Below are 16,368 nucleotides of genomic sequence, written 5' to 3'. Positions count from 1 at the left end.
TCGTGGCTCTCGGTCACTGGAGACTATTATCGGCACGAAGGGCTTAAGTAGAGGCGGAAGGGGTAGGTCGAGGGGCGCCACGAGGGGCCCGCACGCTAGGGCCGCGCGGCCAGGGGGCTTGAGCCGCGCCGCCCGGGCGTGTCGTCGCCTCGTCGCCCCACTCGTTTCCCCTCCGGTGTTACGGAAGCTTCGTGGAAAAATAAGATCTGGGCGTTGATTTCAGTTCAATTCCGAGAATATTTCCTTACTAGGATTTAGGATTTCGAAACCAAAAACAGCTAGAAAACAAAGAATCGGCTCTTCGGCATCTTGTTAATAGGTTAGTGCCGAAAAATGCATAAATATGACATAAAGTATGTATAAAACATGTAGGTATTGTCATAAAACAAGCATGGAACATAAGAAATTATCGATACGTTGGAGACGTATCAATATACTAGCAGAACGTATGTATTATGCACGTGATGTCAGATGGCCAGCTGCATAAATCACCATGGTACCTATTTGATGGATTAAATTTAACTACTCCTACCTTATCCATTCTAAAATGATTTGTATGAATTTAACAAGATTTGCATATTTGTAGACGTATTTTAGTATGTATACAAATATAGACAAATATAAATCAACTATTTTAAAACAAAGAGATTAGTAAGTTCTAATTCCCTTTTTAAAGTCCTGATGGCCTTAATACCCCTTTCTTACTTGCTAATTTATTTTTTAGTGTTTACTATAGAGAATTACCAGGTTGTTGTCGAACCTGTTAGATTTTGGGTAATGATTGTTAAGTGGCTGCTTCTTAATTAAAGTTTATCAAAGTCATGTAGACTAGATGGATTTGTGAGAAGTGCAGATGGGTCGTTCTTCGGATTATGTACATGTATGCTCATGGTTTCATGGGTTACGTCAGCTCATAGCAGTCACATACGATCCTGCAAGATTTTGCATTCAATGTATCGCGAGTGCGAGTCCTGTCGAACTCTAGAAACATTTTCATCGGACTCATTTTGGCGCGTGGTTGCCGACCGAATCCAAGGAATTTTGACCTTTGGATCAAGTCTTGGAGAACTGATGTGAGAAAATTCAGGGACCAATAATTGCTTGTGCATCATGGTGATGGCTTATCTGATTTCAAAATAGCCGTATTATATAGTGGTAGGTATTATATCTGATTTCAAAAAATGAAGACCATAACCTGACCATGCATAACGATTAAATTTTCAGCATTCAGTTCACAACAACGCACCCCCTGCCTGCAGGTCAGCATAAGCCATCATACATTTTTTTCAAATCAGGGGCTAAACCTACAGGGACGCTTGCATACATAGAGATATGTCTACATACTAAAACAACTTTGTATCTAGAAAATCTGAGAAACTTATTTGTGGATGGACGGAGTAATTAAGATGAGGAGGAGGATGACGCTAATCATTACAAATAGTTAACAAAGTAAGGGGCATGCAAACTAAGTATAACTTAATGAAGATCAGTGTGCTCATGACAGATTAACTCCTTCTCGCAGGAGGTGATGGGGTCATACATTGTCATCTTTAATCCGTCTGCTGTGACCTTGAACATCACATAGTCACCTTCCTTCAAATCATGGAAAGAAGCAAATGCAGGCCACCCTTTATCCAGGACAACCTCGTCTTTGTACCGATTGGCATGTACAACCCACTCGCATTCATTGCAATTCTTCACCACCACTAGGTACGGATAGGGATGCCCCTTCACGTAAATCCTGAACTCCTTCGGAATAACAAGCGTATACAAGTCATCGTTGTCCAACCGGAAATAGAAGTGCATGGGACGAGGCTCTACAGCGTGGTTCCCAACCTTTGCAGGGCGGCTTCTCGGTTTGCAACCAGATAACAACCTAGAATTGCATTTCTCTTGCCAAGGCTTCCTCTCTCCTGCCCGGGACTTTTGACTCCCTCCGGCTTATGGGGATAGAATTTTTGTAGCCGTGCATGAACATTACCATTGCATTAGACCTTGGTAACTACTTTATGTTATTCCTCACTATGACTAGTTTAAGTATCATGTAATTCGCCATTATCATGTACAAATGCACTGCAAGACCAATGCACCATCATGTCCATCATATCCTTATTGCCTCTTTGGAAGAAATGATCATATAATAACCTAAGCACCATAATGAATCATATGCATAACTAAAAATTCGTTATATTACATCATCAGAATTCATGAGTAATGCATGACAAATTTGGTATATCAGGTGACAAAAGTTTTTTGTTGTTAAAATTAGTTGTGGCGTAGTGTTTCCTATACAAGTTGTTTGATTCATGCATGGGAACACATCATGTAGGAACTAATCCGCGGAGTTGCGTGGAGAAGGAAAATATTTTTTCTATGGTGCACCACAAACACATGCGCCATAGAATTTCGATATTTTTTTGCAAAATTGTGTTGCAAAATCATCAAAATGGATTCATGGTTGCATACGAACTCAAAAAAATACACAATATATCAAAATGACCAGGGGAAAATTGTACATCTGAATTCACTAGGGCTTGCCCGGTTAGACAATTTTTTGATTCTCAAAATCCGGAAAGAGTAAAAAGATACGGCAAAGTCAAGATTGTTTCCTGCAAAAATCGAAAAAATCGAAAAAAATTCGGTGGCGCACCTTATGCCCATGCGCCACAGAAGTTTTGAGCCGAATTTTGAGTTTCGGAGGCGCCATTCTCCTCCACTTCTTCTCCACTTCTCCTCCTTCTCCCTTTTACTCCCTTCTCCTCTTTCTCCTCCCTTCTTCTCCCTCCTCCACCCACAGCCGACAACCTCCTCGTACTCCGGCGACCTCCTCCGGTGACCTCCTCCTCCTCTGGTGACCATGACCACCACCACCAGCACCTTCTCCTCCTCCTCCGGCGGCCACCACCACCTCCTCCTCCACCACCACCACCTCCTCCTCCTCCACCACCACCACCACCTGCTCCACCACCACCACCACCACCACCTCCTCCTCCTCCTCCTCCTCCTACTCCACCACCACCACCTCCTACTCCACCACCACCACCACCTCCGGCTGGCCTCCTCTTCCACCCACCCACTCACCCAACCTACCCAACCACCCACCTCCGGCGGCCTTCCGGCAAAATTTCAAAAAAAAAAATCAGCGGCCCTAGATCTAGATCTGGCCGCCATTTTTTTTGAAATTCAAGAAAAATTATGTGGCACACCACCGCCGGTGCGCCACAGAAATAAGACTTTCTCTTTCTGTGGCGCGCCTTGCCTGGTGCGCCAAAGAAATAAGACTTTCTGTGGCGCATGGGCAGGTGCACCACATAATTCTTATTTTCATGGCTAGAATTCTGTGGCGCACCAGCCCATGCGCCACATAATATGGTTTTAGGTGCGCCACAAATGAGCTTTTTCCTACTAGTTCTTATGCTTTTCATATTCCTATATTTTCCCTATCCTATGAATCAAAGGAACCCTTAGTGTGCGGTTTAGGTCATTTGTTATGATGTAGTGTGTTTAGTTTTAAAATAATTTAGCTGATACATTCTGTTGTTACATGGTTAGGTAATTTAAATTATGCAATTTGTATATAAGGCAATATGATGATGTAGTGTAGCACCGCAATGGACCACTAACCGAAGTGATGCTTAATCATGGTGGAAGTTTCAGAAACGAGCATCCTCAATAGTAAGACTATAAAAAGTAAGAGAAAAAGAGTTGCGAAAAAAGAGGGTGGAAAAAGAAAAGAAACAAAAAGAGTATGAAAAAGTGGGAGAGAGTTAGAGAGGATTCTCAACGTTTGTTTTTCATGTTGTCTCGGTATGGATGGCCTATAGTTGAGATGCACATCTCCTTTAGTCCTTTATACATGTGGCATGAAGGTACCCCATTGCGATACTTGGTTAAACCATGTATGTAGAAAAGTCTTGATAATCCGGAGTTGAGTAACAAGAGGTGTAGTCCTTAGCATTCAAGAAAGTGAGGCAACACTTACTCATAATAGGTCAAACTCATGACACATAGATATCTTCCTACATGAGATACTTGGTACCCCATCCTTCTTATTATTTTTTGTCATGAATTGCATAGCTCTTTAATAGGTCAAACCATGTTTTATGCTCTTTACTTTTTATTTTGTTGGAGGTTTAGCACATACATTTCCTGCTTACTTTCTTGTGTTCAAGAGTCAAAAGAAATATACCTGCAAAGAGAAGACAAAGAATCTTCCAATAATTCCATAGGATTCTTCTAAGCATGCTTGGTGACCCATAATACTTATCATTCATGTTTCTTACAATTCTATTTACTATTATGCATGCTTTGTAGAATGTAAGAGTTATCACTTGATTAGTTGATATTAGTTATTGTCATTCTTTATTGACTGAACCTTGTGATACTTTGCATGATTATTTATAAGCTATATATTATAAACTCCAAAGTTCATGTTAGTTTTATCACCTTCATGCTCGGGACGAGCCTATGTTAAGCTTGGGGATGTTGATGTATGTAAAATGCATACATAAAATTGGTCCTTTATCATATTGAATTCCCACATATTTGCAACATATATGATCATAATGTAGGGTTCGTAGTATAGGAAACAAAAAAATCCTACCGCAAGAATGAATAAACGCTACCAGAATTGTTAGTGACTCCGCCCCCCTCCGGTGTGGTCATCATCTCCATCACTATCTAGAGCAACTCTTCATCATCCCCCACTGTAATATCTTGGAACACATGATGTATGATGCAATATACTGTTTTCCCATGATCTATTGTATCTCTATGTAGATGTTTGAGTAGTAACTTGTTCTTGGCAATTGTGGTATAGTTTGTTGTTGGTTGCATACAAGTATATGTTATCCTCTATGATGATCTCTTGTCACCATTGGGGAATGCATGCGGTTGTCACCGTTGCATGATGATAGGGAGAGGGACGGATGGAGATTGACAGAAACCATGTCCTAATTATTAAATATGCATATAGTATTAATTCATGGTTAATCAATGGGTGGTTTAATTATAGCAGAACCCTCTTCTATATCTCTCTCTCTCACACACACTATAGATCTTAGATTTGCACAAAAGGTCATATAACTGGGTTATAGGGCTTTAGAGAATAGATAATTTACCTTCAGCTCCTCATGGGTTCAACACTCAAATACTTATCAAATTGTACTACGGTGATCCCCTGCACTTGGGGGTTATCACCTGCCAACTCTAGCCAACCGCCATCACCGAAATAGCAGGACACTTTGAAGACTATTGCATTAAAAAAATTGAAGGATGAACTACAGTTAATTGAATCCTAACAGAACCTCCTCGAACCCTCCTTGCAATGGAGGCGGGAATTCATTGATATGCTAGAATATCTTACTGATGATACTGTTATAGAGCCAAAAACACCGAAATTAGTTCAATTATTGCAGAAGTGAAGAATCCCTCCTTGACATGTGCAATCAACTCCTGTTTGATTCCCAGATTAGCCGCAGAATTCTCCCCAATTCCTTTTACAACTTCGGTAATGTACCTTGCAAATAGCACATCGAAGACAACAACGCTCTAGGATGCCCAAGAATTACAGAAGACGTGATCACCACCACCTTAAATTTTGAGCCTCGCTCATCTAACCAAAAGCTCCACCTCAAGAATGATCCACCACACAATCGAGAAATGCCTGAAGCTGCTGCAATGGAACCTGCAAATCATTCCTTTCCTCTGATTCACTCTCTGAGCCCCTCCCACAATTTACCTCAACAAGGTGAGGTAATGGATTCTTCCTGACCACCACCAGCCACATCTCCCACCAAAGTTATGCCTGAGATGGGTCACCTGGAGGAGGGTGGAGGGGGGAGTGTCCCTAATCTCCGGGTGCCACCCAGCCGGCTCCACCATCACTACTTGCTCCTCTGGCGAGGCACCTTGCGTGCAGAATCAACAACTGCTAATGAATCTTGTCATGTGGGCATCTCTCTGCCTCAATAATAGTGTGATGGCGAGCCTCACCCCGACGAAGATCCCCCCCCCCCTCCGCGCAAGCGGCCAAAGTGACTGAGATGCCCCGACACTTCCTCCTGCCCCATTTCTCAGTTCTAACTCCTATGAGATATCCTACAATGTGGTGCGGTGCGGTTGCTCGCGAATCGTCAGCATGTCGCCTATCCAGTGGACTTGAAACTTGAACTGGACTCTTATGTGCACCTAATGGTGTTCGATTCAACCCGACTTTGTTAACGGTCACGAAAATATGTACGTGTCTAACCGGTTAGAGTCGAACAATCACTTCTCCCCTCCCGCCCCTCCTGCTACCGCTCGCCAGTGGCGAATCTCGGGCAATATCTTTTGTCTCTCTGGTTAAGTAACTATATCCTTCAGTTTTACTTATTATTTACAGTTTCATATATGTAATTCCCATTTTTCCTAAGAAAAATGTAATGCCCACTTCGAAATTACTCGAAAACTAGTTGAGCAAACAATATTCTCATAATCTGCATGTAATGTCAAACTGTCAGAACAACTATTTGTGTACAAGTAACTATGCTACTCCCTCTGGTTCAAAATAATTGTCTAAAATTAAATGTATCTATACACTAAAATATATCTAGAATATCCGTTACTTGGAAATTATATTAAAGCGAAGGGGGTATCTTTTTTTTGCAACATGGCACATTAGAATAAAATTATGATCAACCATTCTGCTAGTGGTCTCTACGGTTGGAATCACTCTAGTGTCCGTTTCTCAAATTGCACAACTTGTTGTGCTAGTTGATCACTGAACATCTACTAGTTGGTGTGCTAGTTATTTGCACGTACGGGAGAAGTTTTCCATGGAGCATGTCCTTGACACCAAGTCGTACTAGCTCTTCTATTGGAGAAGAAACATTCTTATTCGCATTTGAGCACATCCGTATTATTGCTAGTTATAGTATATTTATCTTCAGTTGTGAAGTGCACATCAGTGTTCCAAATTTCCAATGATTAGCCAATTTAGTAAACTACATGCACGACCGTATAAATCCATTAAGATGATGAAGTCATGCCTACCAAACATTTCATTATATACCACCTAACCATTTTTGTCCCCTTGCAATTGTTAGTGTAGCCACGGTGATTGCTACCTGCTAGTCCTTATCTAGAACTCCATCCGACTTCACAATAAGTGTTACAATTTTTTCTAGATACGAATGCATCTAAAACTAAATATATATTTAGATACATCCGTATGTAGATAAAAGTGAACATTTATTTTAAGATAGAGGTAGTATCAGAAAAGATGGCATTTCGAATGTTGGCAAGATCTTTAAAGTGCAACTTTTGCCATTACATTTTTCTAAAACATAGTTATAAAACAGTACATATTAATTGCCATATTTAAAAAAAATACATCCTTTAAGGTAAATCTAGGAATACAGTTTTCACGCAGCCAATAAAAATATTTTAGAAGTATCAGTGGCCAAGTCTAACCAAAGCTATGTTTGGCCGCCACAAGCTTAATTCGAAAAGCCAACTGTGGCATGGATTTCCCTTGCCGCATGTGCAGTTGGCATGTGTCTATCTCTGAATGGTTCTTGAGCAGTTGAGCCGCCTCATGCTTTATTCGAAAGTTTCCAGTGACCAGAATTTCAGAGTCGCGTGTGCATTTGTCATTGCAGTTAAATGGCGCTTTCTTCTACATATACAAGTTGCGAACTGGCCGGAGAAAGTTTTGCTGTCTACAGTGCTAAACTGTGGTGAAGAAGAACATATGATGATGTCAAGTGAATGAAAATACGCAGTGGGACATGGGTACTCATGAACCCTATAACTTGATGACCCCAAAATTCGTATTTCTAGTGCTTTAAAATGTTTAAAAAAAGTTTGGGTAGAAGAGGCATGTACGTATGCGCGTGCTATTTTTCATACCAAAATTTGAAAGAATGCAGCTTAGGTAAAAATAACAGGTTTTAAATGAATAGTCTAAAGAAAGCTTTCATGTTCCGAAATTTCTGTAATTTAGAGGTCAGATAACTACGTAACTTAATATCGGAGAAAGTTTAATGGGAATACCCATGTCTAGAAAATTTGCTTTATCAAGTGAAAGAATAGTTTGATCCGATCCGCATTTAAAATTGGTTAGGTTAGCAGTAATTTTTAACGATTTAATTTACGTTGTATTAGCAGTTTAGCAGCTTCTGCAGGATATCCGCTTGGAAACCCTAGGTGAGAGCAGGACAGAGCCTACAAAAACAGTATGCTAAGTTTATAAGTTTCATGAACATGAAATTGGAGATTCAGTCCATCTTACAAAAAATAATACCACCGGCGATAATTGGAGAAACTCCTCGCCGGTGATACCACCGGTCCGCTCCGCCTTCAATGGCCTTGGGGCCTTGGAGCTGTGGCGGACAATGGTCCCTCCTGGCGGGGAGTTTCTGTTCTTAATTTAATTTGATTTTCAGTCTCTTTTTTGGGATGGTGAGGCGCTGGCTATATCCTGAAGTCAGAATAAGGTCCTCTCCACCCTATCCTATCTCCGATGATGCATCTAGCGCTGACGGAGGTCGGATGGAGTTGTGTGCCCGTTGGATCTGTTGGATCCGGTCGGTTTTCGTGTTTGTTGGTGTGGTTTCATAAGTCTCTTCTGATCTCATTATTAGCGATGGTTGTTGCTCTGGTGCGCTGATCTTTTGGGACCTTAGCACGACGACTTCTCATCAATCTACTACAACAAGCTCTATTACGTCAAGCTTTTTCTGACTCCGGCGATGGAGGAGCGAGAACAGCGGCGCACCTTCAGTTTGTGCTAGTGTATGTGGTCGTCGCAAGGTGGTTCGAGTACCAATTTGTAATGTTCTCTAGTTTTTGAGCTATTTATACTATTGTTAATTATTATTAATAGATCCGTGGATTCCTTGTAAAAAAAAGTGATCTCCTGAGCCACGAGGTCGCGTCGCTGCCTTTGCCGCTCGTGACGTTTCGTCAGCAACCTTGTGCAGCTGAGTGATCTCCTAAGGGCATCTCCAACCGGGCAACCCATCCCGCGCCCGCGCGTCCGGATGGGTCGAAACGGACAAAACCGCGGCCCAGCGCGCGGACCCATCCCTAAAACGGATGGCCGCGGCGTCCGGGACGACCCAAACCCGGCCCAAATCTTGGACGAGTTTGCGTGGCCGCGGACGCGAAAGGCTGGTCGCTCGCGTCCTCACTTGCCCGCCCCTGGCCCGCCTGTCTGCCTCCCAAAACAGAAAACACTCCACTGTACTCCCAAAACCTAGAGATGGCCGACGAAGCGACTGCCACCGCCACAACCGCCACCATCGGAGAGGAGGCACCCGCGGCCGTTGCCGCTCTTGCCGTGGAGGCGGCTCCTGAACTGGCGGAGGCCGAGCTCCCCCCCGGGCCGCCGACGAAGAAGGCGAAGGCCGACCTCACCCCGGAGCAGAGGAAGCTCGAGAGCAAGAAGAGGGCCGACCGCCGCAGGGCGCTCGACCAACGGAAGAGGGGAAACCGCTGCCGCGGAGGAGCGGCAGCGGGCGGCGGAGCAGCTTCTCCAACTCAAGACGGAGGCGAAGAGCACTGTCCTTCAAGAGCAGCAGGCGCAGGCCAGTGCTCTTTACGGCCACCCAGCGCTCGGCCAGCACATGATCATCCCCGGCACCGGCGCGGCCTCGGTGGGGAGCTCGGCCTCCTCCGTGACCCGGCCCCTTCCTCCAAGGTCAACTGCCCCACCGGCTGCCCCGTTTGGGCACGAAATGGGGGCGCATGGGCGGCACGCGTACCAGTCACGGGATGGGTCACCGGAGGTGGGCGAGTCCATGACGGGGCCGTCACCTTCGTCCATTGACCTGAACCGTGCGCCGGCGAACTCCAAAGGCCCCAAGAGCAGCTGCGACGTCCGGTGCACGCAACCTGTTCGACGATCTGTCGGCCGCGTGCGCGCAGTCACCGTCCACCGTGCAGGCCCCTCCGTCTTTCGCGCAGACAATGCCGACGACCCTGCCATATCCTTCGACACAGCAGGCTCCCCAGCCACCTCCCATTGACACACAGGAGGAGATCCTCGAGCGCCCAAATTGAGTTAGACAATCTCAATTGTCATTTTTATATTTTTCTCAAACTATGGCACATTTTATTTGATTTATCATGGTACATTTGATAATATTTTATGGTATTTGATAATATTTTATGGTATTTGATAATATTTTATGTTTATTATATATTATTCTATGTTTACGAGATATTATTCTATATTTGTTAGACATTGTTTAAGGATCTGTGGCCAGAGGACCTATTTTCCAAAGAAATAGGCCAAATGGCCAAATGGCCAAATGGGTGGCCGCTGCGTTGGGCGCTGCGTGCGACCAAAACGGACGCGCGGACGCAGGGCTCCGTCCGCGCGTCCGCTCGGACACGCAAACGGCCCAAAACGGACGGCCCAGCGCGTCCGTTTGGGTCGCTCGGTTGGAGATGCACTAAGCCACGAGGTCGTGCTACTCCACAAACTCCTCGGCCTCCTCATCAGGCTTGGTGGTAGGCACCATCTCAAGCCGCAACCTCGGTTATTTTACTCTGCCATATCTCAAGTCTCTCCACAAGTCACTGCTTCACATTCGGCTTTCACTTTTCCCATTCGGATTTCACCATCTCATAGCATATGTGACATTAACTAGCTCATCTAGTGAAAAATCGTTTAGATTACACCTTTTGGAAACTTTGGAACCTCCTTTTCATATGCATTTCCATTGGGTTGTGGGGAGATGACCGAAGCTTGAAATTATCAGGTCATGGATGAGAAATATCAAATATGATGAAGAGAAGGATGGAGATTATCGAGCGATGAAATCCTTCGATGTTTACTTGTTTTGCCACACCACATCCACCTACCATGTCGGTTTTATCGAACAACACATATTGAATGCTAAAACAGGGAAAACCGTGTTTAGAATTTCTTGAGTGGAGTATTTCGAAAGGATTTTCGCTGACAATCAGGAAATCAAAATAATATGATTCAACCTCATACCTTTTTGAATGGAGCAATAATATGATTTATTGATTGAATCAAAGGGTACAAAAGTGTGTTAAAATTTTATTTTGCAGGATCACAAAAGGAAACACGTTCGTATGATGGAGCAATGTCGATGCACCATATACTTCCTCACAAATATAAAAATACGCACTATTACATGGCATAAGAAACCTCGGATTCGGGGTTATGGTAGACACCCGTGAAAGCAAGAGAGCGGCCCCATGTGGCGCCCACACGCAGTTGGTCCATATATGTTAAACCCTGGTATCTTAGTTTGACAATGTGGATCCCATTTGTCTCCATGGCTCTTTACCTTTGACTATCGATCATCCTTCCCTCTTCTGCTTTCATCCATCTGCTTTACTCCTTCATTTTTTTTTGTAAATCTTATGTATATATATATTTTTCTTTCTAGAAATGATGTGATCAAGCACCAATAATATTAAATATACAAAAAATGACTTCAAGACATTAACTAATAACATAAATTGACATTTATAGCATTTTTTTATGTTACTTAATTGTAAGCAAGGTCGTCACTTGTCAATATCGGGATACTATGCGAGTATCATTTCTTGTCAACTGTGTCGTATCGTAGATATATACTATGAGATTTTTTATTAAAATATATGTACACATTAATAATATAGCTTAAATAATTTAAATTTAATTCAAAATTTGAACTTTGAGCATATTCTATGCCTTTCATACGGTCTGATCAAGTAAATGATCTATTTAATAGTCTGATCAAGTAAATGTTATATTATATGATACAAATATGAGACGACTCATCCAATGCATGATACAAAGTAAGTAATTATGAACCCAGAAAACAAAGGACTGACTATGCTTGGCAATCAGTACATACAAATGGCTTGTTGACTAGTTTCTTTCACGCATAACTCTTTTAAAAACTCATTTCATCCAAATTTTATCGACGTTGTATTATTTAAATAACTACAAAACGACTATTATTTTTCGGCTTGACATGTGTCGTTGGGTCCCTATTTTTTAGCATAGACGTGGGATCGCATGATATCCTTTTTTTATCGGGATACTAAAGATACCATGATACGTATCAGGATACGAGTAAGATACTACCAGATTAAGATATCATCACTATATATATCAATTGGTTGCAGTAGTATTATTAAATCGTAAGATAATAAGATATGTATCGGGGTACCGACAACCATGATTATAAGCATATATCACTATATCAGGAGGAGAGAGGAGCATATCAATTTGTTAGAGTTTATACCGAGAGATAAAATATATGATACGAGAGTGGAGGTATATAGAGACGCCTCGAATAATGCTCATTACGTATTCTCTGACAAGAAGTGGCGAAGCCAGAGAAGTTATAGTTTTCCTAACTTTCCCAATTTCCAACCATTGACACTATGGTTCATTTTCACGCTACAGTGCAGGTGCTATAGGAACAAAACAGGACGGCTACAATATTTTTATATAGTGCCTCTTCAATTGTGTTTAGCTACATTTTTCGTCTCAATTTGTACCGTTCGCTTTTATCCTAAGATCAAGATTGTAAAGTTAGGGTACTTTGCTTCAGTCTAGATTCTCTAACTTGTAGTGAGAAAGTTAGAGAAGTTAGGGTTTTCCTAACTTTGGCAATTCCCAACCATCGGATCCTACACTACCGATTCATATTTCACACTAGAGTGCAGGTGCTACAGGAACAAAACAAGACGGCTACAATATTTTTATATAGTGCCTCTTCTATTGTGTTTTAGCTACATTTTTCGTCTCAATCTGTACCATTCGTTTTTATCCTAAGGTCAAGGTTGTAAAGTTAGGGTACTTTGCTTCACGCCAGATTCTCTGCCCTGTAGTGAAAAAGTTAGAGAAGTTAGGGTTTTCCTAACTTTGCCAATTTCCAACCATTGGATCCTACACTACCTGTTTAGATATGCTACAGCAACAAAACATGAAGGATACACTATTTTTACATAGTGCATCTTCTATAGTGTTTTGGCATTTGCTCCGGTACAACCTCCTCCCCAAAACTCAGTTTAGGCTCAAACACAAAGACGGCTGAGATCTCTCGATACCCCTTCATAATTAATGCTACCATGGACTTTTAGAAAACAAAACAGGTATACGTAGCTCTGTATAAAACCCGTATGACCCAACTTATTTATACAAATATGTAGCATGCACATAGGTACGGTCGGGTGTACGTATGCCGTTGTCGACTCAACAACGGCAACTTTGCCGGGCGGTGGCGAGGCCGGCGGGCAGGAGGCACGTTGAGGCGGTGCCATGCCTACCACGAGGCACTGGCCAGCAAGAGCCTCGGCAGCGATTCTCTGGTGGCGGCGGCGGCGTGATGCCAGGTCCGCGGCGTTCGGACGGATAGTCCGGCCATGTTTCAGCCGGCCAGTCCGGGGCGTTAGGGAAGAAGGAGCGCTGACATGTCCAGCGCCTTGTCCGGCGGCGGAGGACGTGATCGGCAGCTCCGTCGACGGATGTGATCGGCAGCGACCTAGCTAGTAGAGGACGTTCAGATCGTGGTGGCGGCGCCGTGATGCCAGGTCCGCGGCGCGGCGTTCGGACGGACAGTCCGGCCATGTTTCAGCCGGCCAGTCCGGGGCGTTAGGGAGGAAGGAGCGCTGGCATGTCCAGCGCCTTGTCCGGCGGCGGCGGATGTGATCGGCAGCGGCGGCGGACGTGATCGGCAGCGGCGGCGGACGTGATCGGCAGCTCCGTCGACGGACGTGATCAGCAACGGCCCAGCTAGTAGTTCAGATCATGCTTTCTTTGATGGAGATCGTGTCTCCTCTCTGTATACGGTATATCAACATATGGGTATACCGGGTTTGGACATGGGCTTTGGAGGGCTCACAGTTAATTAATTAATTAATTGCGCTAATTACCCGAAAGCCCAAACTAAGTTTGGGGAGGGGGTTGTATGGGAGCAAGCCTCATAGTGTTTTAGCTACATTTTTATCTCAATCTTTGGCTTCCATTTTTGATCCAAAGGTCAAGGTTGTGAAGTTACGGTACCGTACCCCTGATTTTGCTTCAAGAAGTTAGAGTACCCGTGATGGTAAAAACATTTTAGCCATGTTGTTTTATTTGCATTTTTATTGGGTGAGGTATGAGGGGATGATTGAAGCTTGAAATTATGAGGACGGCGACAAGGAATAGAACATGTGGTGAAGAGAAGGCTAGTAATGATCAACTATGAAATCCTGGAAATACTTTTGTACACCCATGGGTGTCGGTGTTTCCACCGTCCATTTATTTCTCGAGATTCGTGCCCACCATGATAGATGGACAGATTTCTTTCTTTCTCTCTTTTTATCCGAATCTCAAAGCACAATGAACGGTGACGGAAACACCACACCCATGCGTGGGTGTACAAAATCCACTCTCAATGAAACCCTCCAATCTTTCTTGAGTGGGGTATTTTGAAAGGATATTTTCTGACAATTGTGAAATCAAAATAATATGATTCAACCTCAGACCTTTTTGAATGGAGCAATAATGATTTATTGAAGAGCAATAATGATTTATTGATTGAATCAAGGGATACAACAGTGGTTAAAATTTTATTTTGCAGGACCACAAAAGGAGGCCTAAAAAAAAAGGACCACAAAAGGAAATACGTCCGTATATATGGTCGATAATGCACCATATACTTAATGGAAAATATAAAAACATGCACTGTTACTTGGCATAAGCAACCGCGCAGCCCGAGGCGTGCAGGCATGGACGGTCAAGCAGTCGGATAGAAGGGCGAGCTGGCGAGGGCGCAGGTTCCCGTCGGCCATGCCACGTCCTTGGCGAGTTTGATATATCCCTGTTCGCCCCAGTCGTTGCTCCACGAGTTCTTGGCGAGCCAGAACTTCTCGCCGAACTCCTCGCAGTAGCCGACGATGGTGATCGCATGGTTGACCTTGGCCGGATCGCCGGAGCAGGGGCCCCGAAAGATGCCGCCGGAGTAGAACTGGAACTGCCACGTGCTGGCGTCGACGTACACCGTGACGGGCTGCTGCGCAACGGCCAGCTCGAGCTGAGATTCGTCGTTGATAGGCACGGCCTTGAAGCCCTTGACGGACGCGTCCTGGTCGAAGAGCAGCTTGTCCACGTCGCACTTGCCGTTGAATCCGCTGTACGGGTAATCGGCCTCCGACGTGATGCCGCCGCGGGCGGCCACGAGTGCCAGGGCGGTGTCTACGCGGCCGCCTCCACAGCCGCTGCTCCCGGAGTCGCAGTCGACGAGCTCCTGCTCCGACAGCGACACCAGCTCCCCGGTCCTGATCTTGTTCATGCCTTCGATGGCCGCCACCGATGCGAACGCCCAACACGACACTGCCATAGACACGGTAGTTCATTAAGAAAACATTGTCCATTATCCATTCTGCTACTACAATAATTGACGAACATAGTACTATATACAGGACGGAGCAGGAGTTAGGTAGGTTGACTTACAGCAACTGCCTTGAAACTTGACGCCGGTGACAGCGCCGCTGGAGCGCCAGTCGACGCAGCACGGCTTCCAGGTGTGGTTGGGGATGAAGGAGGGCTCGGCGGGACGGAAGCCGGTGCTGTTAAACCCGGTGAACTGCTGGGCAAACTCGTCGGCCTGTAGGTCGCCGAACCTGTTCATGCCGACCCTGACGGTGGTGATGGTCTGCGGCCCAAACCCGCCGACGACGACGGTGGTGCTGGTCTGGGCTCTGAAGGCACCGATTTGGTTGGTGTTGTCCTTGAAGATGCCGAAGCGCTTCTCCTCCTCCTCGTGGCTCGGGTACGTCTTGGCGTACTTGGTCACCCACTTGGCGAACTTTTCCCTCGAATCATCCGGCGGCGGCTCGTGCGGCGGGTTCGCCGCGATCAGCGATGCCTGCTGCAGGAGGCTGGCGAGGCATAAGAGCAGGACGAGGTAAGGCGTGGAGGAAGCCATCTCGTTTAGGTTATGCTGTATGCTCGTCTGGAATTCATGCACTGAAAGCTAATGTTTATATAGGCGCCTTGGTCAACGGTTCATGTCGCTGTGGGTGGCTGGTGGTACGTCGTGGGTGCATGTACTCATCCGGTGGAAGACTAATTTGGAATTTTGGATGCTTCATTTTTTTAGAGGAATTCGGATGCTTCTCAGGGAATCGGTCAGTATCTCACTAACTCGACTCGGTAGAACTTTAAACGATGAAACTTTAAACCTCTGATTGGCTTGTTATCATTACAACTTTGATCACCGACTAGACCTGACTCGTGTAAGCTCATAGTTGGCTTTAACTCGTTAAACAAGTGAACATCAAAATCCACATGACTAAGTTAAATATGACTATATAAAGTGCATGTATCTATAAAGAGGTGATGCTAAGAAATACTCTGTAAAATATTCT

At 44.5% G+C, this 16,368-nt stretch overlaps 1 protein-coding gene across 1 annotated transcript; it reads right to left on the bottom strand.

The window, feature by feature from the left end:
• Positions 1-14,613: 14,613 nt before the first annotated feature.
• Positions 14,614-15,936, bottom strand: LOC124668353 (ervatamin-B-like). The gene is made up of 2 exons (XM_047205513.1): positions 15,452-15,936; positions 14,614-15,331 (listed from the first exon to the last, which is right to left on the bottom strand). Exons 1-2 carry the CDS (start codon positions 15,924-15,926, stop codon positions 14,736-14,738), a joined length of 1,071 nt encoding a protein of 356 aa, XP_047061469.1. The 5' UTR covers positions 15,927-15,936; the 3' UTR covers positions 14,614-14,735.
• Between the last annotated feature and the right edge of the window lie 432 nt (positions 15,937-16,368).

Source organism: Lolium rigidum, chromosome 6 (genome assembly GCF_022539505.1).
Source record: "Lolium rigidum isolate FL_2022 chromosome 6, APGP_CSIRO_Lrig_0.1, whole genome shotgun sequence".
In the NCBI taxonomy this organism is placed as follows: Eukaryota; Viridiplantae; Streptophyta; class Magnoliopsida; order Poales; family Poaceae; genus Lolium; species Lolium rigidum.
This window is presented reverse-complemented; position numbering and strand designations above follow the sequence as displayed.

Excerpts from the sequence above, each read along its gene's own strand:
- LOC124668353 (XM_047205513.1), bottom strand. The coding sequence starts at position 15,926 with ATGGCTTCCTCCACGCCTTACCTCGTCCTGCTCTTATGCCTCGCCAGC. Across the intron at positions 15,332-15,451 it reads CAAGTTTCAAGGCAGTTGCT|TGTCGTGTTGGGCGTTCGCA; the intron begins GTAAGTCAACCT and ends TGTCTATGGCAG.